Consider the following 27,738-nt stretch of genomic DNA (forward strand, 5'->3'; position numbering starts at 1 on the left):
TTCTGCCCATCATCCCTCACCCTTCCTTGATAACGTACTGGCTCCTGTCTCACGCCTCCCCCTCTCTGCGTTTAATACCATCTATCTCCCCTCTCCACATTCAGTCCTGATGCAGGATTTCAGGCCAAAATGTTGACAATTCCTTTCCCCCCCACAGATGCTGTTCGACCCACTCAGTTATATGGTCATAGAGTTATACAGCAAAGAAACAACTCTACTCTACTCCAGCAGTTTGTTTTCTGCATAGGACCTTGTGCAAAGTTTGAAACCATGACCTTCTAAATTGGAGGGTGAAGTGCTAAATACCGAGCTGGGCGTCCACCTTGCCTCGTTTTACCCTGTGCCCCATCTGGTTTTAGACTTAGATTTGGTAAAACAGTAGTGTCCTGTCACTCTGGTGTTGTTTGGATCAGCTGAAAGCTAGCTTTTCCCTTCTACTTCCATCCCCGCCCCCTCCCCAACACCTTCTCTCTGCAAAAGCAATCGAACTTTATAGTTCTGAGTTGGCAGCATCGTATAAAGCCCCTTCTGATGAGCTGCTGGGCTTATTCAGCTTCTTGCAAACATCAGCCAGAATAATTGGCATCCGAAGACAGCTGAGGCTCTACTGTTCCTGGCCTCCCTATCCAGCCCATTATCTGTGACTCTGGCCTTGATGAGAACATGGTAAGGCAATCAATAAGTGATACAGCATAGAAGGAAGCCAGTTGCCATCTTGGCCTGTGCTAGCTCTTTGAAAGGGTTATCAGTCAACTTTTTCCCCTATACCCTTCAAACTTTTCCTTTCCAACTATGTTTCCTTTCTACATTCAAAGTTACTTTCAATGCTGCTTCCAACATCCGCTCAGGTACTTCAATAACGTTTGGGTTTACCTTGAATCTCAAAACATTTGTGTGCAGAGATTAAAAACAAAATTTATTTCTAATTTAATGTGAGAGGTGGCAACAGAGTTAAGGTGGAGAAATGGTAAAAACAGGAAAGGGGGAAGGAACAGTTAAGAGGGCTATGAGTAACTAGGGAAACTGAAGTAAACAAACATGCATCTCTGTACAGAGAATTTACAGTCTAAAACCTCCAGAGGTTTATGATGGTATTTATGCTTTTCACAAGCCTCCTTCCACTCCTCTTCCAGTTATAGCACCCTCTCTCTATTGTCTCTTCATTGGAAAATCCTATTCTTTGCTTCCGCCTATGTTTTGTATTAATTTCCCTTAAATAACGCTACCACCCCTTCACACACTACAACTTGTGACAGTGAATTCCACAACTTAACCATTCTGGCTGAAGACACATTTTCTGAATTCTTCATAGGTGATTGTCCTCTGTTTATGGCAGCTAGTCTTGGACTTCCCCATTGGTGGAATCAGCCATACTAATAAACCCTTTCAGAAAAATATTTATCTGGTCACTCCTCTTTTTTTTAAGAAAGCCCCAGCCTGACGATTAGCAGCTCTCAGTTCTGGGATCATAAGAACATAAGAGCAGGAGTAGGCCATTGAGCCCCTCAAGCTTGCTCTGCTATTCATCTTGTACATTCTCCAGATTATAATGGAGACCAAAACCTTGCTCAGAGTTCCAGTCACATCCACAGGATGCCTTGAAGTTCTCCACATCCAACTGAGCCCAGTCACTGCTGGGGGCAAATTGGGAGCACAATATTTTGTGCTCCATAGGATGAGTAAATGCAAACTGGACCATCAGCCAAAACCATTCATAGCCACCACGTCTTGAAATGCTCTGACGGGGTTAATTTAAGAAGCAGGATGAAGCAGTCAAAGGTAAATCACAGGATGGGTAGTGGGGAGGGAGGCTCTCCAAGTCACTTACTTATTCCTTAAAAACATCTGTGAAAGCCATTAAGAAGCAGCCGAATGTGCAAAGGAGTGTGATGACGGAAAAGATACAACTAGCATCAAGCTACAACGTCAAATTACCCATGAACACAGCGGACCACGTCCCCTCCACAGGAACCAGGTGGTTTAGTCTTGGTTTTAATTCTCAATACTCTGAGAGCCACAAAGCAAACAGTAACACAGATTCCCCTGTCTAAGGGAAAATTTTTAGCTGACCCAAGATCTGCCCAGACTCTCATGTTTGGAGTGAGATGCTGCTATTTCTGTTTAAATATAATCTGATTTTTTTTTAAACTGAAAACTAAACTCAACTTTCTGTGCTTCAGTAAGTTTGGGATCACTGTACATAAATCAAACTCTTCCCCAGTACTGGTGAGCCTACATTTGCAACAGTAACTTCCACCCAGGAAAATCTCCTCACACTCTGGAGCTATCCTCTAACCAGCAACAGGAAAATGGAAACTTGGCAGATCTGATGGTTGACAGTGATTCCATAAGACAAATTCTTATTTTATTTTTAAAGTTATGGATTCTCGGAATCTTCCTTGCTGAATTTGGGCCACGGTCTAAGAAGTTATCCATCTTCCTGTGAAAACTGAAAACCCAATGACCTTGGACTACAAGGCTTCTATTTTTTTCCAGTTAGGATTGCACAGACTTGTGCTAAGAAAAATTTATTTTGTTTCATAAGATTCAGTAATCTTTTTATTAGTATTTTGGGATATTATTTTTCTGTAAAGATCACAAACCTAGAACTAAGGAGTCTCAAGGCAAGGGTCAGGTACTTAGGACTCAAAGAAGAGGTTATAAGTCTTTGGAATCTTCTACCTCAGGAGTATTGATTAATTAAAGCTTGGATTGAAAAATGGTTGGGTACCATGAGACTGAAGGCATATGGGGATCAGGCAGGAGCGTGGATGATGTACAGAATCAGCCACGATCTTATTGAATAGAAGAGCCAGTTTGAGAGGCTCTATTATCTAATCTCATTTCTATTTCTTATGTTCCTATACTCCTGACACTTGGCATTGTTACAAAGCTAATATCAGACACAAATTTTTTTTTCAGCGATTGCAATGTTACTGGAAGATTGACTACAATTCAAGTTTAATTCCATGGCAATAAAGCATTTTGGAGCATCCTGTAACTATAGAGTCGTACAGGAACAGGTTCTTTGGCTCAGCTAGCCCATGCCACCCATCCCCACTAATCCTTCATTAATCCCATTTTATTCTCCCCACATTGCCATCAACTCCTCACAGGTTCTACCACTCACCTATATACTAGGGGCAAGTTAATAATGTCCAATTAACCTAGCAACCTGCCTGACATAGGGAATGTGGGAGCAAATGGGAGCACCGGGGGAAACCCACACAGTCACAGGTACAACATGCAAATTCCACACAGGCTACACTGGAGGTCAGGATTGAACCAGAGTCATTGGACCTGTGAGGCAGCAGCTCTTCTAGCTCTACCACTGTGCCTCCATGAAAGGCATTATACAAACACCCACTTCTTTGTTCCTTTTAATAGTCAAGGATCTCACATAATGTCCTGAGCTAAATCTCAAACTGGGAGCTGAATTTCTTTTCAGTTGTTAATGTTTCTGGATGTGGACATTGTTGGTAAGACCAATAGTTATTGCCCACTTCCAACTCCCCTTGAAAAAGGTGATGAGCTGCTTCTTGAACCATACAATTTTACTGGGGAAGGTACTCCCATACTGTAATTGGGTTGGGAGTACAAGGATTTAGACGCAGTGACAATGAAGGACCAGCTATATATTTCCAAGTCAGTATGTGTGTGCAACTTGAGGGGAATATGTAAAGGGTCCTGTCCCCCATGCCTACTGCCTTGTCCTTCTTGTTGGTTGAGGTGGCAGGTTTGAGCATTACTGTCAGAACCCTGGGCAAGTAACTGCTGTGTACTTAGTAGATGGTATACGCTGCAGCCACTGTGTGCTAATGGTAGAGAGAATGAGAGAATGAGTGATGGTTTGTCCTGGATGGTATCCAGCTTCGAGTGTTGTTGTTGCAACTGGAGAGTATTCTACACACCTCATCTGTGCTTGTAGGTGGTGGAAAAGCTTTGGTGTCATAAGGCAAGTTAGATTTCCAGACCCTGACCTGCCCTTGTTTCCACAACAGTTATATGGCTAGTTTAGTTGAGTTTCTGATCACTGGTGATCCCAGGATGTTGGTGGCAAAGTCCTGGCAATAGTAATGCCTTTCAATATCAAGGGTAGATGGATAGACTTTCTCTTGTTAGAAGTAGCCATTGCCTGGCGCTTTTGTCGCAGAAATGTTACTTGCCACTTGTCAACCTATGCCTGAGTATTGTCCAGATCTTGCTGCATCGGGCATGGGATGCTTCACACTCTGAGCAGTTATGATTGAAATTGAACTCTGTGCTTTAATCATCAAACATCCCCACTTCAGACTGTGACGAGGGGACAGTCATTGGCAAAGCAGCTGAAGATGGTGCCACTGGAGTATTTTCCCCTTGATCCCCATTGACTTGAGTTTTAGCAGGGTTCCTAGATGCCACACGCAGTCAAATGCTGCCTTGACATCAAGGATAGAAGCTTTGACCTCTGCAATTTAGCTTAATGTCATAACAATTTTGCAAACACAGAGATATTCTCCAACAACCTCTTTTATGTTTTACCTCCTCCTGGGTATTCAACATCTCCCGGTGAAGTGTCTTACATATTACATCTCCATTGGTAACTTCCAATACAACGCTGCGCTGATGACATACTGCACTGCGGTAACATTTTTATTAATTCATTTTTCAGGAAACTAGCAAGCAATTACCCATGAACTGAGTGGCTTGCCAGACCATTTCAAAGAGTATTTAAGAGTTAACCACATTGGGTATGCACTCACATACAGCCCAGACCAGGTACGGACACAAGTTAACCAAATGGGTTTTTAAAACCACAATTCGATGGTTTCACAGTCATCATTGCCATTGACTATTTTTAAATTCAAGACTATCAATTGAATTTAAATCTATAGTTGTGGCCTCTAGATTATTACTAAGCCATTACTTAATTACTGTGCCATTACAGAGTTTATCTAAGACCACAAGACAGAGGAGCAGAATTAGGCCATTCGGCCCATTGAGTCTGCTCTGCCATTTGATCATGGATGATTTACTTTTCCCTCTCAACCCCATTCTCCTGCCTTCTCCCCGTAACCTTTGACGCCCTTACTAATCAAGAATCTATCAACCTCTGCTTTAAATATACTGAGTGACTTGGCCTCTACAGCCGTCTGTGGCAATGAATTCCACAGATTCACCACCTTCTGGCTAAAGAAGTTCTAAAGTTAAAAAGCTGCTGATACCATATACCCAGACACAAAGTATCTGGATGGTAGACTTGGCATGAAAGGTTTCCTGTGGAAAATAGTTCAACAATAGTCATAAACTTCAATTGAGACAAGAAAGTCAACAAAAAAAGGGGTGCATTCCAGAAAAGCAATGTGTTAATAAATAGCATAAGAGTCAGCAAGATAACACCTCTGAATATCATTTCAAGACATAGACTTGGTCCACTATTCGCAGGATTTCAGTGATGCTGGTTAAGGTACAACTAGTGCCCATCACTGGCAATCCTATGAAACTTCCACAGGATGTATGGTTATCATTTTCCCATAATACTGTAAGATAGGCGCTGACAGGTTCAAGTCCAGGATAGATGACCAGAAGTGTTTCTCTACACAGAAGCCAATCAACAGGTGGAGTCATTTGGATCACAACCCTTCTGAGACCAACATATTTGACATATCTAAGAAGCTGAATGCTGTAATGTGAAGATAGCACAATTGTGATTCAGAGGGACTGGGCCAAAGAGGTGTCTTCGCTATTTGTTGTTACACGACTATAGAGAATGTTGTGTTTCAGGAAGAGATGATGACAATGAATAAAGTGCAGATGTGTAGTTGGAATGCAGATAAGTAACTGGATACACTGGCCTTTCCGAGATATAGTGGATAACCAGATCAAACCAAATTTAGTCAATCCGTATCACAGCATAAATGTTGAAAAGACCTGCTCCAGAAGGTCTGGTTTGACTCACTCACTGGAACAGTTAATGCAAATCTTCCTCCAACCATTCCCTTCCATAAACCTGCCCTCTGTTTTTTTTAAACAGGCTACACATGTTAGGTTTATTTGCTTGACTACATCTCCAAAATTTTTCAATGCTCTCACTAAAGTTATGCAAACAAATTCTGCTAAAACCGTGTCCACTCTTGACTTAAAAACCTGAAATTAAAAGTGACAGAATTAACGTCATCAAAATAAAAACATAAAATGCAGCAAACACTCAGCAGTTCTGGCAGCATCTGTGGAAAAATAATGTTTCAAGCCCAGGACCTAAATGAAGAGTCCTGGACCTAAAGTGTTAATGGTTTATCTATCCTCAAAAGCTGTCTGATCTGCAGAGTGTTTCCAGCATTTTCTGTTTTTATTTCAGATTTCCAATCTCTTGTTTTTTTTAACTTTACTCTTGAAGTAACTGAAGGTGCTTAAATAAAAATCATGTACATGTCAAAAAGCAACTTGACAACACCTCCCCAATTGCCACATCCAAACTCTTTCCCACTGTCAAGAATTGATGGTTAAACTCCCCACACATCTGATACTTTGGCTTATGTACTCACTTTTACACAGGGGAGGCAGCAGGAGTGACAGAATCTTGCTTAACTGTTGGAAAGGTGCAAAGAAATACCTGTTGTTATGTCAACAGCAAGAATACAATCTTGTTCAGAGTCCAACTGCTCATTAATACCAGGTTCATTAAAGAATCATATCCAGCAAGGACAGAAGACAATGAGATCTCTGGAGAGTGTGTGAAGTTTTAGCAGTAACAAAAACGGAAGCAGGGAAAGCAAAGGATTAGGAAGGAAAGGAAGAATTAGCTGTCACAGATATATTGTACCAGAATTATTATAGCAGGGGCATCTAACAATGTCTACTGTGAATTGGACTTCCCCTCAGAGTTTAAAATATTTTTGCCTCCATAGTTGCTGCAAATGTGAGCTGGTAATGGCAGCGATGGAAACAGGGCAGTGGGATCCAAGGGCACAGGACAAATATTACATCTACTTAACCAATGAGATTTGAGGGATGGGTAATTAATGCAGGAAGGACTGAGCAGGCAGATGAATTAAAATTGGAGAATTCAATTTCAAAGTGATACCATCTAGGTTATAACTCAAGAAAAAGAGATAAAGAAAAAGGTCAGAAAATTTATAAACTTAGCATCTATAAAAACTGACCCTCCTAAAAAGAATTTAAAAATCTTAGGGAATAAGATTCCATGCTTATAATAGTTAATTTTGAACAGCAGAGAAGTTTATTGCAGTCATTAGCAATAATCACTTTATAAAAGGGTACTTGCACTTACAAGAACAATTGCCTTTTTGTGGCAACTTTGATGAGCAATTACTGAATAAATTATAGCAAGTTCCTGGAGAGACTCAGGGTAACATGATGTTTTCATGAAGCTGGTGGCAGAGTAGAGTCAGGGGATTGTGGACATTCATGTTATCACAATGCTGTTTGTGGGAGCTGGCAACATATACACTAGTTGCCATGTTTCAACATTAGAATGGTACTACTTTCTAAGAAGTGAATTGGCTGTACATGATGCTGCTTTGGAATATCCCCCAGTTATGAAAGGTATTGCAGAATCTCAAATCTTTTAGGAATCACGCATGAAATAATTGAAATTCAAAGAACTGCAGATGCTGGAAACCTGAAACAACAACAGAAAAAGCTGAAACCACTTGGTAGGTCAGTGCAACAGGAGACAGAGAAATTGTTTCAGGTCAAAGACCCTTCATCAAAACTGGTGAACTGGTTCTGATGATGGGTTTTCAAACTGAAACATTAATAATATCTTTCCACAGATGCTACCCAACCTGCTGATTTTTTCCAGCATTTTCTGTCTTTACCACCCGCGAGATAGGCTAATACCATTGACCGAGATGACACTTTAGCAGCAAGATTCCCATCCATTAGTTACCAAAATAAGTTAGCTTGTTTGAACATCACATCACATACAATAGGAAGGATGTGATTGCGCTGAAGAGAGTGCAGAGGAGATTCACCAAGATGTTGCATTGATTAGACAGCTTTAGTTTTGGGGAGAGATTGGATAGGCTGGGCTTGTTTCCCCTGGTTTGGAGGAGGCTGAAGGGTGATCTGATAGAGTTACCTAAAATTATGAGAGCCATATAGGGTAGATAATCAGAATCATTTTCCTATGGAAGGGTGTCAAAAACAAGAGGACGTTGGTTTAAGGTGAGAGGAAGGAGTTTTAAAGGGGATCTGAGGGGAAAGTTTTCTTTCACACAGAGACTGATTGACATCTGGAACACACTACCAGAGGAGGTGGTGCAATCAGATACAATCACTACATCCAAGAGGCATTTAGACAGGCGTTTCAGTAGGCAAGGCATAGAAGGATATGGTCTTAATGCAGGCAAGTGGGATTAGCGTAGAGGGCAAAAAAGGTCAGCATGGACGTGGTGGGCCGAAGGGCCTGTTTCTGTGCTGTATGTCTCTTATTTCATACAGCAGAATGATACCACATTTGTTTCTTGTCAAGGACTGTTCATCTGAGTTTCTATTCCTTCCACTGTCTGCGAATAATCCCAGGAATGATGCTTCCTCAAGATGAGTGACAGATGACATTGGCACAAATCTCAAAGCTATATTTGATGCCTGTTCAAACTTGAACGCAACAAGCTCTTTTTTTGGCTCAAAAGCAAAAACCATTTCTTTCCTGAACAGATCTCAACACAAGTCTGTTCCTTCACCAGGGCAAGCCTCAGCCATTTGTCTGTTCCAATGTGACAACACCTACTTCCAGTCAAACATGACAAGTAACAGCACCTCAACCACAACGTGTTAATTCAGCCAACAACATGCTGGCAATTAAGGTGGAAAACGTACAGATTAAACAAATGTCGTTCACAGTACAACACTGTGCTCAATTGAATGAGGTGGCCTTTACTCTCCACTCTGCTTTCAAGACTTGTCACAGGCAAAAATAACACGCAATTATGGCACAACTCAAGTCGTGCAAAAATAGACAAATCCAAATAGAAGGATCCATCCAATGTACTGCACAGAGCGGTGAATGACACCAAAGTGTTACACCCCAAGCTCCTTCTGGACTAAAGATTCCAGGGAGGTTTACTCAGCTGTTCAAAAAAAGTCTTGAAGACGTAAACACAACACCATAAACCTCAACCTTTAAAAAAGCAGAGCCTGTTTAATCATCTCTGTTCCATTGTTGTGCTCCCAAACATTGTACTATTATTGGGATCCTAATTTATTGCCCTTGAACTGTGAAATAGGGAGGTTGTGATGTAAGCAGGGCACCAGCTGAGGTGCTCAAAACTATGCAGTGCAGCAAATCATACAATGGGTCTGACTTTTTTGCAGCAGTGTTTTATTGCAACACAGAACGATGGCAATGGAAGTCTCACCTTGTTGCTGGCTCCAGGAGCCTCACGTTAAAAAGCAAGACACGACCACTCCACCTGAACTGTCTGAGATTATGTTCCTTTGTTTCAGGCTTTGGGGGAACCCTGTGAGACAGTCAGACAGTTCAGTTGCAATGGTTTTGCATCAGTTTTTAAACAGAAGGCTCCTGCAGCCAGCCAGGAGATGAGACTTTCATGCCAGTATTCTGAGATGCAATAAAACACTGGGTGAACAAGTGAGCACTTAAGTGTCCAACTCACTGCACTTCATAGATTTTTCATTTACTCGTATTGGAAACTCAGTTTTATATCACAATGGATATGACCCTTCCCTTCATAAGCATCCTGGAAAACTCATCTCAACCAATCTGAACCTACCTGACCTTTAGTTGCAGATTGGTTGTTCAAAGCTGACCAGAAGTTGCAACCCAAGATATAGATCAAGGCTGGAATAATTTGCGTAGCAATGATCCAAACCAAAAGTTGCATCTAAACAGCTGAAAGATACAATCTAACTTGCGTTGTCTCTAATTGCAGATAATGGTAGACACACGACACATGGAGCAGGGAAATAAATGGGCCTCAACAGCGTCTTTTTAAAATGACATTCTGAATCAGAAGGAACATGATGATCCATTCTGTACTCTTCCATCCATTGTGTGTAAAGTGCAAGTGGTTTACATTGTATAAATGGATTTCTTTCTTTCAAACTCGTGTCTGAATAGGCTCCCTAAATTTAAAACTTTGCAATAGACAAGATTGATCTTGAAAACTTAAAAGACCTAGGAATTCTAAAATGTTGTGCAATGTTTTCCTGTGGCAGTGTGGACCATTTGCAGCAGTAGAGTTGTACACCAAAGCAATCTGTAACCTATGGCCCAGCACTTCCCTCAATTTGCCATTCAAGCCAGGGGATTAACCCTGCTTCAAAGAGGAGTTTGGAAGGGTTTACTGGGAGCAGCACCAGACATACCTGAAAATGAGATGACAACCCGACACACCTTCAACAGAGGACTGCATGCAAGCTAAATAGAGCCAAGCAATCTCTGCACTCCTACCTTGTCAAACAACAAACAGTGGGTTAACAGCAAATGGAAGAAGCAGGTTCCAGCAACATCCCCATCCGCAACAAGGTCAGGGCAAAGCAGGTGAGTGCTAAAGACAAGGCTGAAGCATAAGCAACCATGTTCAACTAGAAGTGCTGAGATCAATCTCAGCTTCATGAGATCCCCAGAATCATATCTTCAGCTAATTCCATTCAGTCTACATGGGGTAGGGGAGTCTAAAACAAGAGGACATAGATTCAAGGTGAGAGGGAAAAGATTTAAAGGGGACCTGAGGGACAATATATTCACGCAGAGGGTGGGGGGGGGGGGGGTGGTATGTGGAACAAGCTGCCAGAGGAAATGCTAGATGCAGGTACAATAACAATGTTTAAAAAATATTTGGACAGATACATGGTTAGGAAAGGTTTAGAGGTATATGGGCTAAATGCAGGCAAATGGGACCAGCTCAGAGAGATAACTTGCTTGGCATGGACAAGTTGAGCCAAAGGGCCTGCTCCGCGCTGTATGACTCTAAATATTGGCTGAGATCACTGGATACAGCAAAGATTATGGGACCAGACACGAACCTGGCTGCACAGGTTTGCTCTCAGAATTACCTATGCCGACAGCTAAGCTTTTTCAATACATGGACATCTACTCAGCCATGTGAAAAATTGTTCAGTTTAGCCCTGTTCACAAAAAGCAGAACAAATCCACCCAACTAATCACCACTAATCAGCCCTCTCATAATCAGCTGTCTGATTAATAGTGCTCACAAGCAGCACTTACTCACCAATAATCTCTTCACTGATGCCCGGTTTAGATTGCTCCAGCACTACCTGGCTAGATCTCATCACAGTTTTGATCCAAAATGGACCAAGGAGCTAAATTCCTTAGGTAAGAGGAGCACGAGTACCCTTGACATTGAAGTTTGAAGGAGTGAGGCAGCTAGGAGTTATAGAGAAATACACCACAGATACAGGCCCTTCAGCCCAACGAGTCCATGCCAACCATGTTGTCCACCTGGCTGGTCCCAATTTCCTGTGTTTGGCCCGTATCCCCCAGGTCCCTCCCCTCCATGTACTTATCCAAGTGCTTCTTAAATGATACTATTGTACCTGCCTCACCCACTTCCTCTGGCAGTTCATTCCATATACTCACCACCCTCTGTGTGAAGAAGTTGTCCCTCACATTCCTTTTAAATCTTTCCCCTCTCACCCTAAATCTATGCCCCCTAGTTTTGGATTTTCCATCCCGGGGAAAGGACTGTTACCATCTACCTTATCTCTGCCTCTCATAATTTTAAACACTTCTATAAGGTCGCCCCCTCATTCTCCACCATTCCAGGGAATAAAGACCCAGCCTGGCCAACTTCTCCCAATAACTCAGGCCCTCTAGTCCTGGCAACATCCTCGTAAATCCTTTCTGCACTCTTTCCAGTTTAACCACATCTTTCCTGTAACAGGGTGACTAAAACTGTACCCAGGACTCTAAGTGTGGCCTCACCAATGACTTATATAACTGCAATGTAATCTCCCAACTCCTATACTCAATGCCATGACTGATGAAGACCAGCATGCTAAATGCCTTTTTCACCACCCTGTCTACCTATGACAACGCTTTCAACAAACTATGCATTTGTACTCCTAGGTTCCTCTGTTCCAGTACACTCCCTAGTACCCTACCATTCATCGGATGTCATATTCTGGGTTGACTTTCCAAAATGTATCGCCTCACACTTACCTGTTTTGAAATCCATTTGTCACACCTCAGCCCACTTCCCTAACTGATCAAGAACCCCCTGTAATCTACAATAACCTTCTTCACTATCAGCACCACTTCCTAATTTTGTGTCATCTGCAAACTTACTGATCAAGCCTTGTGCATTTGCATCCAAATCATTTATATAAATAATGAATAACAAAGGTCCCAACACCGACCCCTGTGGCACACCACTAGTTACCGGCCTCCATTCCATAAACAACCTTCAACCACCACCCTCTGCTTCCTACCTCCGAGCCAATTTTGAATCCACCCAACTAGCTCTCCCTGGATTCCATGGGACCTAACCTTCCAGACCAGCCTACCATGCGGGACCATGCCAAAGGCCTTTCTAAAGTCCAAATAGAAAGCATCCACTGCCTACACTCATCTGCCTTTTTGGTTACCTCTTCAAAAAAAACTCTAAAAGGTTTGTCAAGCACGACTTTTCATGCACAAAGTCATGCTTAATCAGAATGCTGGTTGAAAAGAGTCAGAGTAAAGCTTGATTCATTGAGTACCAAGGGAAACATGTTCCAATAGTTGAAGTAATGCCTCATACTTCTGTGAACATGATTACGAATCTTCAGACATATCTTTATCACTCATATGATGGACATTTCTATGCACCATACAGCCACCAAAAGAACTAGCTCATGTTAGAATATCCTTTGCCCCATGTTCTTGCAGTTTCCCCATCAATGCCTTGGAGAAGTCACTTTGGCCAGTGTCTTGATCTCTGAATTTCAAAACAAACTGTGAAAATTAAACTCACCAGACAAAGAGCATTGATTTTATGTAGAGCAGCAATGAGTGGAAGGAAGAGGAGATGATAAATTACTCCCTAGCAGAAAACCCTGGAAGTTGACTGTCAACTGTGGGGAGAAAAGATCTTTCCAATGCAGGTAATCAGAACCACACTGAGGTTAAGATACAGTGAGGACTCCTTGATAGAGGTCATTAGATGGTGCACGTGAAAGGAAGTTGTGGGACTGTAAAAACTACAGAGTTCATAACTCATACATTTTAGGCATATAAAATTATGAGAGGCATATTTAGGCTAGATGGCAAAAAAAACTTTTCCTCGTGGCAGAGGCATCCAAGACCAGAGGGCATAGGTTTAAGATGAGGAGCGAAAGGTTTAGAGGGGACCAGAGGAAGAATTTTATTTCACCCAGAGGGTAGTTGCTCTGGAACACACTGCCTAAGAAGATGGAGGAGGCAGGTACTCTAACAACACTTGAGAAGCGCCTAGACAAGTACTTGAATCACCGAGGCATCGTAGACTACAGACCAGTGGGATTAGTATAGGTAGGTACTTGGTCAGCATAGACAATGATGGGCTGAAGGGCCTGTTACTGTGCTGCATGACTCTGTGACTCTTCAACCAGCACAATGTGGTTAGTGTGGTGAAGGTGCAAGCTAGTGAGAATGAGAAGATTTCTAAGGCAGCTGAAAATGAACAGAGATCCAGCTGTCAATGTGAAAAGCAGAGAGCGTAACAGGGAAGGTGTATGGTAGCTTAACAACAAATTAGAAATATTTAAAGATTCAGCATGAAAAAGGACAACACAAGGGTTAAAGGAGATAGTGGGTTGCATTTTGTGTCCTCTGGTGATTGTGTGGTAGCACAGAAATTCCCAAAAACATCAGATCCCTTGTAATGGCATGGGGTGCAGAAGAAGAGAAGATGCCACCTTTTGTTGTTTTTTTAAGTTCAAATAAATGAAGCAGATGAAGGAGTTCCAAGTATCTTCAGAAACAGAGTGAATTAAAAGAGAGTTTCCCTCTAATTATGCCAATTCAATTGCCCCAGATTTTCCACAAAGCTGACAATCATTAACTGCTTCAGTAAGGTAAACATTGATCACTGAACTCACTGAAATCAAGTGCAGTCAATATTTACTAAACCTGTATCCCAGACAATTGGATTCCCCACTGGTGAAATCAAATCCTCTTCAATAGGCACATCAATGAGCTTCTTAACGTGGTAACAGCAAATCAGGGGGTGTAAACAACATTCAGTCTTCACCTCCCTCCATCAGTTTGCCAAAAGCATGCGACAATAGTCTTACTAATGCATGTCAACAGAGGAGGATACCCAACCAACACCAGTACAGTCACGGATGAACAGTTAAAAGAATGGGCAGCTCTGCAGGTCTATAATGCGACCAGCTACTGAGTCTTGTTTCAAAATAAAACTTACAAACAAACTAAAGGAGAAAATAAGATTTAAAACATGTTACCAAGCACTGAGACTGGGTGGCATGGAGGCCAGTAACCTCTAGGTTCAAATCCAGTTGGAGTGAAACTCTCACCTGGAATGAGTTTGGGATAGTGTCAGTACTGCTCTCCTGGGTGGGCACAAGAGGATTTTCATCTAAGCCTTAATTTAGATGCAAACTGATCTTCAAACTCAAGAAGCCATAGGACAAGCAATGTTAGCAAAGAATCCCACTGCTATAATGGGCAAAGGAGTCTGTCATTCCAGAGAAAGACCCATTATAAAACGTTGGAATACTTCATAGGAAAATAACAAAGTGACCCACCTTGTCCACAATGAGCACAAAAATCACCCCAGACTTACTTAATTTGGAGGTGATAGCACAGAACTATGTTTGATATGAAAGCAGTCTGATAATAAACCAGCAGGCAAGGCACTCGACATATCATAGAATCATACAGCATCAGAACAGGCCCTTTCCACCCCTGATGCCTCCCTCCACTAGTCCCATTTGCCCTCATCCCTCTATGCCCTTCCTGTCCCTCTATACCTTTCCTATTCAAGGGCCTGTTCAAACATCTTTTAAATGTTGTAACTGTATCTGCTCTGGCAGCTTGTCCCAGATACTCACCACCCTCTGTGCAAAAAACTTGCCTCTCAGGTATGCTTTAAATTTCTCCCCTCTCACCTTAAACCTGTGCCCTCCAGTTCTAGACTCCCCTACTCTGGAAAAAAAGATTCTGACTATCTACCCTATGTATGCCCCTCAATTTCATAAACATCTATAAGGTCACCCCTCAGCCTCCTACATTAACCCAACCTGTTCAATCTCTCCTTATAACTACACCCCTCCATTCCAGGCAACATCGTGGTGAACCTCTACATCTTATAAGTTCACCAGTCCACAGCAAAATTGCAATTTCAGTCAAACACTTAAGAGTTCATAAAGAACATGATCAAAACTATATGAAAAAATCTGTGCAGCAGTAACTTCCAGCTCAACCTTCTCTCCAGTCAGGCATTCACTGGAGACTCCCAATTATTATCCCTCAATTGACCTTCCTAATTTAAGGATGAGAGGTGGGAAATGGGATAGGGAGATGTGCTAAGTTCCTCGTGGAATGAGATAGTACATCCAACCAAGACATGCCAGTGGTTATTTTCTGAGGTTTAAGCCTCAATTGGTTGGCATCCACACGAGGCAGGCTTTAATGTAGGGCAATGGAAAGCAGGAGCATTTATTCTGAAGAGTTTTCTCCTGTCCAGTTAGGAGATCACTTCCTCAAAAAATAGTCAAAAGCAAAATCCAGTCCTTCTGAAGCCTCCAATTCACAGGATCGCAAGAGGCTGCAGAAGGTTGTAGACTCAGACAGCTCCATCATGGACACAACCCTCCCCACCACAGAGGACATCTTCATGAGGCAGTAGTCAAGAAGGCAGCACCCATCACTAAGGACCCTCACCATCTGCGACATGCCCTCTTCTTGTTACTACCATCAGGGAGGAGGTACGGGAGCCTGAAGACCAACACACAACAATTCAGGAGCAGCTTCTTCCCCTCCACCATCAGATCTATGAATGGTCCATGAACACTACTCTGGTTTTTTTTTTGCACTATTTATTTTGTAACATGGTAATTTTATGTCTTTGCACTGTACTGCTGCCACAAAACAACAAATTTCACAACATACATGTCTGTGATAATCCTGATTCTGAAAGAATTTCTCCTCATCTTTGGTCTAATCGGTTCAACTATTTTATCCACTTTTGTGGGTTTGCATATTCATCTTTTCTCCTCAAGGTGGGGACCACATAGGCTTGCATCCAATCTCTACAAATTTGCTTTTGAAGAATATCAATATTCAGTAGGTTGGGTTCTCAGTTTTCTTAGTACCAAGGTATTGAACGCACCCTTCCCCCCCCCCCCCCCCCAATATTTATTATTTCTTGAACTACAAGCTGACAAGGCTGAGGTGCAAATCATTCAGTGAACTGGAATTAATTTGTTGCAGGTGAAAATCACAGTGATAGTGATTTAATTCATTCTCTCAAACTGAAGCACAATGCCACAGGTACTTGAGCCCAGCGTTATTAGTCTTAGAATGACCCTCCAGTCACAAACCCAAATTAGTATAGGCGTCATCCAGAATTATTCTGCTGGCTAGTAAGTACAGAACAAGTTCCCGTAGTGTGTGAATTTCACACTTACTGAAGTCCCAGTCACAGCATGGAAAAGATAAAGCTCCCAAAAGATGGATTTGAGAGCAGATTCTCATCGGCCAGATTATACCAAAGCCTCTTCAGATGCAGAATAAATCTTAGGTAATTTTAAAAGAGAGATTCACTCCATGCAATGGAAAAAAAAATTCCTCACTGCTCCTAACACCTTTCTTCACTTGTACCCAGACACAGAAGATTGATGATTCAACCATTCCCACTCACACACAATTCAAGGTATTGCCTCCAGAATCAAGAAACAAGACAGAGCAAGAACAGACCAGGTGTCTTGCATGTAAAATGTATGATAACTCCCTAGGGAAATCAGGAAAGAACTTTACACTTTCCACAGACAAAGGATCTTCCAGGCATACCTGCATCAGGATCATACACTGAACTATTAGGCAGTGTGGATTTTCATAGACTTGCACAGATACAATACCCAAACAAATAACAAATTAGTACTCACTCACAGTCAACTCCTCTCTATGTTCTCCATTAAGCTTTGTTCATTATGATTGCACCAAATGAACTTTCATCTTCACACCTTCTGACCAACCCTTCATTTACAATTATGTGTGAACTTGTAATTCTATTGAGTTCTAAAATCTTTGAAATAACTCAAATGCAAGCACAAACAACAAAAGCAGGCAACGTTCCTCTGTAATATATACTGTGATATAGGGTTCACTGTATTATTATCACAGAAACTTTTACGAGGATGTTGCCAGGACTTAAGGACTGAGTCATAGGGAGCGGTTGGACAGGCTAGGACATTATTCCTTGGAGTGTAGAAGAATGAGAGGTGATCTTATAAAGGTGTATAAAATCATGAGGGGCATAGATAGGGTGAACGTGCCCAGTCTTTTTTCCAGGGTTGAGGAATCAAGAACTAGAGGGCATAGGTTTAGGTGAGAGGGGAAAGATTTAATACGAATTTGAGAGGCAACTTTTTTTTTATACAAAGGGAGGTACGTATGTGGAATGAGCTGCCAGAGGAAGTGGTTGAGGTAGGTACAATAACAACTTTTAAAAGGTAGTTGGACAGGTACATGGAGAGGAAAGGTTTAGAAGGTTATGGACCAAATAGGACTAGTTTGGATGGGGGATCTTGATCTGCATGGACCAGTTGGGCCAAAGGCCTGTTTCCATGCTGTATAACTCTATGAACTCAGTAACTTCCTGCTACATGACACGGCCCAAATTATGAGCACCAGTTGCACCACATGAGTTCTGTTTGAAGGCCAGTAACTCAACAAGGTAAATAGGCAAAACACAACCCCGTCAGGCTTGCTGGGTGTTTCACAGTATCATGCAATGATACATTACTGGAGGGAGCTACCCAGCCCATTGCGTTTGTATTGACTCTTTGAAAGACCTGTCCAATTACTTTCAAAGTTCTGCAAATTCCCCCTTCAAATACTTATCCAATTCCCCTTTGGAAGTCGAGAGTTGAATCAGCTTCCATTATTTTCTCAGGTTGTGCTTTCCAGATTCTAACGGCTCTGCACCCAATTGCCCCTTGTGTGGGCGAGTGGTAGAATCTGGGGAGAGTTGATGGGAGTGTAGGGAAAATAAAAATGGGATTAGTACAGGATTGGTATAAATGAATGCATGATGGTCAGAGCAGACTCAGTGAGCCAAAGGACCCATTTCTATGCTGTATGACTCTATGAAAACAAAATGCTCACCCCTACTCTGCTTCCTTTAATCAGAACATTTTCCAGCCTTCTGATACAGTGCAGGAAACACAAGTGACAGAATACCAAGCTGAAACTGAACAGAGTACGGGTTTGCCCCACCACACCCTTCTGCCCCTCATGCAGTGTATGCAGTTCTGACCGCCCTAGTCAGGAATATCGCACCCCTCTAAAAGGAGCAGCATAGACCTTGTAGTCTGATACCTGTCATCACACTGCTAAGCGACAGTAGAGTAAAGAATCACTCACAGTAGAGTAAACTTAAAGCTCATCTTACTGAGGCATCAACACACTGGCTTTTTTCCCTGGAGCCTAAGAGGCTGAGAGGTGATCTTACAGAGGTTTATAAAATCATGAGGGGCATAAATAAGGTGAATGGTCATAGTCTTTTTCCTCAGGGTAGGGGAGTCTAAAACTAGAGGGCACAGGTTTAAGGTGAGAGGGGAAAGATTTATAAGGGACTTGAGTGGCAACTTTTTCCACATTGAGGGTGGTGGGTATATGGAACAAACTGCCAGACGAAGCTGTAGAGGGGGTACAATTACAATGATTAAAAGACATTTGGGCAGGTAGATGGACAAAAAGATTTAGAGGGATATGGGCCAAATGCAGGCAAATGGGACCAGCTTGGATACCCAGTGTGGATGAGTTGGGCTGAAGGGCCTGTTTCTGTGCTGTATAATTCTACAACTCTTATGTAGTTTAGCGTGGCCCTAAGAACTGTCGCGGCAATGACATGTGTCCTACACACAGTGCTTCCTTCAAGAAAAGAACTATGAACATGCAACTTTCTATGTGGCATTTATTGCTCTACAAAAAAAACCTTCAACAAAGCAGGAATGACATCTACAAGTCCTTTGTGAAAACCGCCTCTCCACAGAAGTTTTTCTCCTTCTTCAAACAGAGAAGAGAGAGCAAGACAATTATTCAGTATGAGAATTAAACAGCACTGAAGTTCAGAACCAGTGCTGGTACCACCTACAGTTTTTTTTACACAGCTGTCTCTATTCTTTTCAGACATACCTATTGAAACATTAATTTTGATGTGCTAATTGAATTGAGGCTGGACGGCAACTTGTTCAATTTCAGTCAATTTAATAGCTAAAAACCAACCTATCCAGCCCCTATTTATGATCTGTTTCTTTGCAGATGCTGCTGCAGTTGTCTCACATCTCCTGAAGAACAGGAGATCATGATGAGCACCTTCTCTGATGCAAGCACCAAGTTCCAACGTTGCAATCAGAATCAAGAAAAAGTTGGTGTCATAGGATACCAACATCCTTTTTCAATCTTTTTATTAATGTTCAGATTAATACATTTAACATCGGTAATTATACATGTAATACAAAGAGATCGGGAGGACAATCATGACATATATAATCATAAAGAATTTTTAAAAATATTCTAGGCCCCGCGGTTTCTTGGTAAACGAATATATTACAGAAAGAAAGTCAAAAGGAGAAAGAAAAAGATTTATTATATAAAAAAAACAAATTGAAAAAAATTTGTAAGTAATAAAACGAAACAAACTAAAACAAAAATTTCAAAAGAAAAAAAAAACTGGACTGATATTTCGCGATGAACAAAGAGCATTATCCTGTCGTCAACTCCGCTCCACTAAATTCAAAGATTATTGGAAAGGGATCTATATCATATGAGAATATTGAATAAATGGACTCCAAACTTCCTCAAATTTAAGCGAAGAATCAACAGTGCCACTCCTAATTTTTTCTAAGTTTAAACATGATATAGTTTGAGAAAACCATTGAAAAGTGGTGGGGGGGGGGGGTATTGGATCCTTCCATTTAAACAAAATGGATCGCTTGGCCATTAATGTAACAAAGGCAATCATTCGACAAGCAGCAGCAGATATGTGGCACCAACATCCTTCCGAAAATCCACATCAATAACATCATTCTGGACTTTGGTATCTCAGCTCAGCTCTTATCTGCTCAAAAGTCAAACTTCTGGAGGAACTCCGGAGTCAGATGAAGGGTACTGACCTTAAATGTCAAATGTCCATTTCCCTCCACTGATGCTGCCTGACCTGCTGAGTTCCTCCAGCAGTTTGTCTTTTGCTCTGATTCCATCATCTGCAGTCTTTTGTGTCTATTGCCAGCTCACTTGGCCTTAATAAGCAACCTAATGAAAAAATAGGCAACGAGCAGATAAGAGACATGAGAGACTGCAGATGATGGTATCTGGAGCAAAAAGCTTTCTGTGGAGCTGCAGGAGATGGGCGAGGTTCTTAATGAATATTTCTCCTCATGGACAAGGACATGAAGACTTTGGAACTTGAAATGGTTAATGGAGATGCCTTGGGGATAGTCTGCAATACAGCAGAGGAGATACCAGACGTCTTAAAATGTATGAAGATAGATAAATTTCCATGATCGGGTATATCCAAGAACACTGTGGGAAGCTAGAGAAGAAATTGCAGGAGCCCTGGCTGAGATATATCCATCATCATGAGCGACGGGTGAAGTGGCGGAAGACTGGAGGATGGCTAATGTTGTGCCTTTATTTAAGAAGGGCTGCAAAGAAAACCCTGGGAACTATAGACCAGTAAGCCTAACATTTGTGGTAGATAAGTTACTAGAGGGGATTTTGAGGGATAAGATATACAAGGATTTGGAAAGACGGGGTTGGTCAGGAATAGTCAGCACAGTTTTGTGCATGGGAGATCATGTCTCAGGAACTTGATTGAGTTTTTTTTTGAAGAAGTAGCTAAGAAGGTTGATGAGGGCAGGGTAATAGACGTGGTTTATAATGCTTCCACATGGGAGGCTGCTAAGGAAAGTTAGATCGCATGGGATCCAGGGAGGGCTGGCTAATTGAATACACAATTGGCTTGATGGTGGGAAGGTTGTTTTTCAGACTGGAGGCCCGTGACTGTTGACGTTCCCCTGGGGTCCGTGCTAGGCCCATTGCTATTTGTAATCTATATCAATGATTTGGATGAGAATGTACAAGGCATGGTTAGTAAGTTTACAGATGACACTGAAATAGGCGGTGTCGTTGACAGTGAAGATGGCTATCAGGATTTACAAGGGGACCTTGATCAGCTGAGTAAGTGGGCCAAGGAATGGCAAATGGAGTTTAATTCAGATAAGTGCTAGGTGTTGCATCTTGGAAAGTCAAATTAAGGCAGGACTTTCATAGTGAACGGCAGACCTCTGGGGAGCACTGTAGAACAGAGAGGCCTTAGAGTTCATATACATGGTTCCCCGAAAGTGGAACAACAGGTAGACAGAGTAGTGAAGAATGTTTTTGGTATGCTGACCTTCATCAGTAAGGGCAATGAGTATAGAAGTTGGCAGGTTATGTTGCAGTTGCACAAGACGCTGGTGAGGCCATACTTGGATTATTGTGTTCGATTTTGGTCACCCTGCTATAGGAAAGATGCTATTAACCGGAAAGGTACAGAAAAGATGTACAAGGATGTTGCCAGGACTCTAGGGACTGAGTTATAGAGAGAGGCTGGACAGGCTAGGACTTTTTTCTTTGGAGCATAGGAGACTGAGACGTGATCTTATACAGGTATATAAAATCATGAGGGGCATAGATGGGCTGAACGCACTCAGTATTTCTCCCAGGGTTGGGGAATCAGAACTAGGGGCATAGGTTTAAGGTGAGAAGGGAGAAATTTAATAGGAACCCGAGGGGCAACTTTTTCCATGCAGAGGCTGGTCAGTATATGGAATGAGCTGCCAGAGGAAGTGGTCGATGCAGGTACATGAACAACATTTAAAAGGTACTTAGATAAGAAAGGTTAGAAAGGTTATGGGCCAAATGCAGGCAAATGGGACTAGCTTAGATGGGAATCTTGGTCGGCATGGACCAGTTGGGCCAAAGGGCCCGTTTCCATGCTGTATGACTCTGAGTGTGAAATCATCTGTAAACTCCCCTCATGTCTGGAACAACCCTGAACACAAACATATCTATCAGGGATGTTTCTAAGCAGAGGCAGGGATTGACTAACAGATCAACTATGGGAATTTTGAGAGAACAGGTCTACAATCCATGTAGACTTTGATGGACTCTTGCAAGCTTTGCCTACTGGAGCACTTGCCTCACAATCATCTACCAGACATTACACTGTATTTCTAACTCGAGCATTGCCTGTGATGTCGAGGTTGGCCAAAGGGCAATACTTCATAACACAGAGTGGCAGGTATTCCCTAAGAACAGACAGTCGTCAGATCTGTGAAGAAATCTGATGGAAGAGAGAGAGATTCTCAAGGAAAGACAGGGTCTGAACACAGCAAGAAAAATTAACAAAATGATTAAATGACAGTCAAGTTGACTCCTGTGGTTTGGAATGACAGCTCTTAAGACCAGGATTCAACCTCTGTCATGCAATGGAAGGAAAAGGAAGAAAAAAGATGTCTTTATATCTTTATATGCAAAGAACAAACTGCTGGAAGAACAGCATCTGTGGAGGCAAAGGAATGGTAGACGTTTCGGGTCAAGACCCTACTTCAGTGTCTGCAGTCCCTTGTGCCTCCTTTATATGAGGTGTCTGTTGCGGTAGGACATCCCTCAACACCCTCCAGCATAATGATTGTTCCAACACAGGAAATGCAATATAAAAAACAGGAAGTGCTGGAAACACACTGCAGGTCAGGCAGCACCTGGGGAAAGAGAAACAGATGAAGTCTCAGATCAAAGAGCTATTTTAATGATATTGGCAGGAATTAGTATTGGCCAGAAATATTACAGAGATCCCTTTTGGTCTTCCAAACAGCACCAGAGCATCTTCTGCATCTACCTGAGGGATCAAATGGTACCTTCCCTTAACATTTTAATCTGAATGAGGCACCTTTAATGGTGCGACACTGCCATATTATAACTTTGGAACATCAGCCTAAAATACATGATGAAGTTTCTGGACTGGAACTTGAATCAAAGTCAAGAGACACTAACCACCACCAAAGAGAAAGGATGGGTCAAGAATTCACGTGGCAAGAACATCAGAAGTTAATGATGTTAGTGGTGAACAGAAGGTTTTAATCAGTGAAAGTATTTGACAGCTTTGCAAATCAAGAATATGATTGACATGCCAAAAAAATTGTTCATTGCCAGTTACTTATGAACTAAAAGGAATTATCACTATTCTGAAGATAGAACAGTTGTGGGGCACAACCTTAGATCCAGAACTACTACTACACCCTTTTCTTTACATCTTAACACAGGGAAACAACAGTTCATGAATTGTTTGGTAACTTTTAACTACCAAATAATAGAACCTTAAACAAAGATCAGAACAGTGCAAGTAAAATACTTGGCTGAGGTGAGAAAGGGATCACAGAGACACATGCTGACTGGTGTCCTATTTCCCAGCAGCAGATGCAGTTAACACAGAGCAGGAAATTACTCTGTTGACAACATTCCATCTGACGCTCTTGGAGCCTGCTGACTCTTTCACCAGCAAACTGTTTTTCACACCCATTCTCTACCTACCCATTTTGCAACATCTCCACTTTTCTCCACTTCCATTTATTTCTCCAGGTCATTCCCCATAAGTTCTGTTACCCCATGGTACATTTACAATTGTTTTTATTTCTCCTGTCCTTCAACTGTCCTTTTTTCCCTCTGTCTCCCTACTTATCCTATCATTGTCTCCATTCCTTCAATATTCTCACTCATTCTCTTTCAAATCTCATTCTCATTCTCCTCCCTCTCTCCATTCCCATCTCTCCCATCACTCTCCCTCTCTCTATTCCCATCTCCCCGGCACCCTCCCTCTCTCTGTTCCTGTCTGTCCTGTCAATCTCCTTCTCTCTATTCCCATCTCTCAGATCACTCTCCCATCACTGTCCCTCTCTGTTCCTGTCTCTCCTGTAACAGGGTGATATTGAGAACACCCTTCATCATGTTGTGTGGCACTACCATAATGGCAAGCAGGACCTAGTAACACTGGTGCTACACAAGTCCCAGGCAAAAACATTTTTAACAGGAGAAATTCTGAACACTGACATTCAATAACATTACCTTTACCCAACAAAAACTCAACGAGTCTGGGACATAAATATGGTAGCTCCAACAGCAAGGCAGGGGTTAGGTAGCTTGCAATGAACAACTCAGCTCCTGATACCCAAGCCTTTCCATCATCTAGAGGGCACGTCAAGAGTGTGATGGAGTAAATGAATGTTTCTTTGGATAAGTGCAGCTGCAATGTTCAAAATGTGTGTCAACATGTCACTTCTTGAGTGACACCCCATCCACCACCCTAAACATTTGCTCTCTCCACCTGCATAGTGTAAACCATCTAAAAAACACACCACAGCTATACTCATCCAGGCTGCTCTGATGGCACCTTCAAAACCAAGGAGTACAAGGGCATTAGGCCATTAGAAACACAGTCACCCTCCATAAGTCACACCATCCTGATAAGGAAATCTACTGTTCCTTCATCATTGCTGGGTCAAATCCCTGGAACCGTACCTAACCACACTGTGGGAGTACCTTCACCAAAAGGGTTTAGTGGTTCGTAAAAATGTCAGACAGCCAACTTCTCAAGAGCAATTAGAAATAGACATTAAATCCCTTTCTTATGAGTTATGCTTACTTCCCATAAATTGAACTAGAAGTAATTCTCAGCTCCCTTCTCACCTGTCCTGCCCCCCCCCCGGCTCTGTCCCCCACCCCCCCCCCCCCCCGCCTTCCCAGGCACTCTCTTCTTTCTCATCTCCCATCATAATTTCTTTTCTGTGCCACTTCATCTCCTGACCCATTCTCTCAGCCTTTCCATTCCCACCTCTCACGTCCTTCACTTTCTGCATTCCCATCACGTCCGTTCTCTATTCCCATCTCACGTCCCTCTCTCCCTCCACACTTTTCTTGTGTTCATCGTGCATTATTCACATTACTCCTGTCACTCTGTCTTCCCACCTCCCATGTCCTCCCTTCATTCCCATCTTGTGTCCTTCCCTTCTCTATTCCCATCTCATGTTCTTCTCCCCCCATCGCCTGTAGCTCTCTCTCCATTCTCAACTCTCCCGTCACACCACTTCCATCTCTCTAGTTATTCCCATCACTTGTTATTCTATCCCTTCCATTTCTCACCCTCCCCTCTATTCCCATCTCTCATCCCTCCCCTCTATTCCCAACTCTCAAGTCCTTCTCCCTCTCATACCCATCCCTCGTCACGTCCTCTTTCTACTCCACCTCTCAGGTCCTCTGCTCTCTATGCCCAACACTATCCTCTATCCCTCTCTCTGTTTCATCTGACACTCTCTATTCTCCTGCTCTTCTCTCACTCTCTATTCCCTCCTCTCTCTATTCCACCTCTCACCATCTGCTCTCTTCCTCTCACTCTATCCCCACCTCTCATCCCATTGCTTATGTCCTCCCCCCACTCCCATTTCTCGTCCATCTTTCTATTTCCATTTCATGTGTCACCCCCGTTCCCTTCTCTTGTACCTTTCACACTCTATTCCACCACTCACGCCCTTCGCTCTTTATTCTTATTTCTCATGAACTCTCCCCCTCCCCTTAGCTCCCTCTGTTCCCATCTCTAGTGGCTTTCTCTCTCTTCCCATTGCTTGTGTCCATCTCATAGTTTATTGCCCCCTCTCACATCCTCTCTCTATTCCCACTCCTGTCTCTCTCTATTCCCCCCTCGCATCCTTCCCTTTCCTCAGTGTTTCCATCCCTGCCCCCCCTCTCTCTCCCATCCTTCACTCTCGCTCTGTTCCCATCCCTGTGTCTCTCTAATCCTGTCACTTTGTCACGCTTTCTTCCTCTCATTTCCATTTCACATCTCTCGACTCCCATCCCTCCTGCCACTCTCTATTCCCATCACTGCTGTTTTCCCTCTATCTCTCACGTACCCTCTTTCTCTCTCCAGTCAGCCCCCTTCACTCCTGTCATCCTCTCTATTCCCCCTTTCTTGCCACTCTCCCTCTATTCCCCCCCTCCTCTCCCTGTTCCGCTCTCCATTCCCATCTCTCCTCTCCCTCCCTCTATCCCCCTCTCTCTTTCCGTTATTCTCCCTGAAGCCCTTGTTTCCTGTCCTACCCTCTGTCTTCTCCCCCCCCCCCCATCTCTCCCCGCCCCTCATTACTCCCTCCCATTCTGATTTCCCGCTTCCCTCTAAAGGTTCAGCCTTCCAGCCCACGAACACCGCCAGTCCCAAGTGCTGCAAAGTTTTTACTCGACTCGGAAGAAAGTGACACTTCCGTCGGGACCCCCGAGCCCAGTGGGGTCGGTCTTTCACTCCGGTTACCTCTTACGCTTCAGGTCAGGTTTAAAACACCGACGTCCAGACAGATTTGCAACATTTCTCACTGCCGCCCTCGCCTTACACTTCCCCGCTCCCCTTCCAGTTTTAAAAAAAACTTTCCTTAAGTTATGTATAAGTTTGCATTCGGCTATAATCGCCCACCCCCCACTCTCCAGTGACCCGGAGTGGCAGCGAATTTCGCCTTCTAACCCGGGTCCCTCGGCTCTGCAATCTGTTTGCATCTCGCCTCTTCACTTCCAGCTCACCGGCTTTGCAGGGGTCTTTATAGTCCACTTCTGCCGGGTCTTCATGGTCCGGAAAATACTCGTAGAGGTTGTCTTCATAGTCGAAACCCAGGGCTGGGCGGTGGAGAGCCAGGAGGAGGAGAGCCAGGCGGGGGAGAGCCATCAGCACCGGAGCGAGCGAGCGAACCGGGAGAGAGAGAGAGAGAAGGGGGGGTGCTGGCGTCCAAAAAATAACGGGGCGAAGGAGGGAGGGGAGGAGATACCCTAAAGACTGAGGGAGGGGAGGAGAGTAAAGTCCAGGAGGTGGGTCAGTGGAAGCTCAGCCCCCTTTTTTCCGAGGCTGAGAGGCCGGCTGCCATCAATCAGCTGAGAGCGGCTCGGCTGCCGGCCAATTCACAACGAAAAGTCCAACTCGACAGCAGTAAACGTGTCGCCTTTCCGCTCCAGAGCTGCCGAGAAAGTGGCGATAAATTTTTACAAACGGGGCAACCCCTCCTCCTGTCGAGTTCGGGGGGTGGGGGGAATCTCTGTAACCCGTAAACTGCAGCCCATCTAACCCTGCCGTAGGGAACCTCACCTCTGATTAAATAATTTCTCAATTCCCCCAAAGAAGAATATACTTGCAGATGGCATCATTTCCTGCTCACCGTATAGGATTTCATTTATTCTTTTGGCAAGCTCGCCTCCTGGGCTCCAGATAGTTTAAACATTCCTTAGAGCAAAATGTTTTACAAATCCTGTTTATTTGGCAAATAAATAAGATGGCGCGACTCAAATTGTTTTGCTGCAGAGCCCGAGGTCAGTCTCGAAACCATTAAGCCTCGTCGCCAGAGGTTCAACCACTCCCGCGCTCTCCAGAGCCCTCGCCTGACACATCAGGTTCTGCTGCCCAGTTCCAACCGGGCTGCGGAGGGAGAAGGAGACAACAGGTAGGGGAAGGAGATAGAAACTGTGTGAGG

General features: G+C 43.1%; 1 protein-coding gene across 1 annotated transcript in view; it reads right to left on the reverse strand.

Moving 5' to 3' along the window:
- The window catches only part of LOC127584204 (bone morphogenetic protein 1-like), a 203,848-nt gene extending 176,327 nt beyond the window's left edge, over positions 1-27,521 (reverse strand). The window contains 1 exon segment of the mRNA XM_052040801.1: positions 26,801-27,521. Within this exon segment, the coding sequence (XP_051896761.1) occupies positions 26,801-26,942 (142 nt within the window). The 5' untranslated portion in view covers positions 26,943-27,521.
- Between the last annotated feature and the right edge of the window lie 217 nt (positions 27,522-27,738).

This window comes from Pristis pectinata, chromosome 29 (genome assembly GCF_009764475.1).
Source record: "Pristis pectinata isolate sPriPec2 chromosome 29, sPriPec2.1.pri, whole genome shotgun sequence".
Lineage (NCBI taxonomy): Eukaryota > Metazoa > Chordata > Chondrichthyes > Rhinopristiformes > Pristidae > Pristis > Pristis pectinata.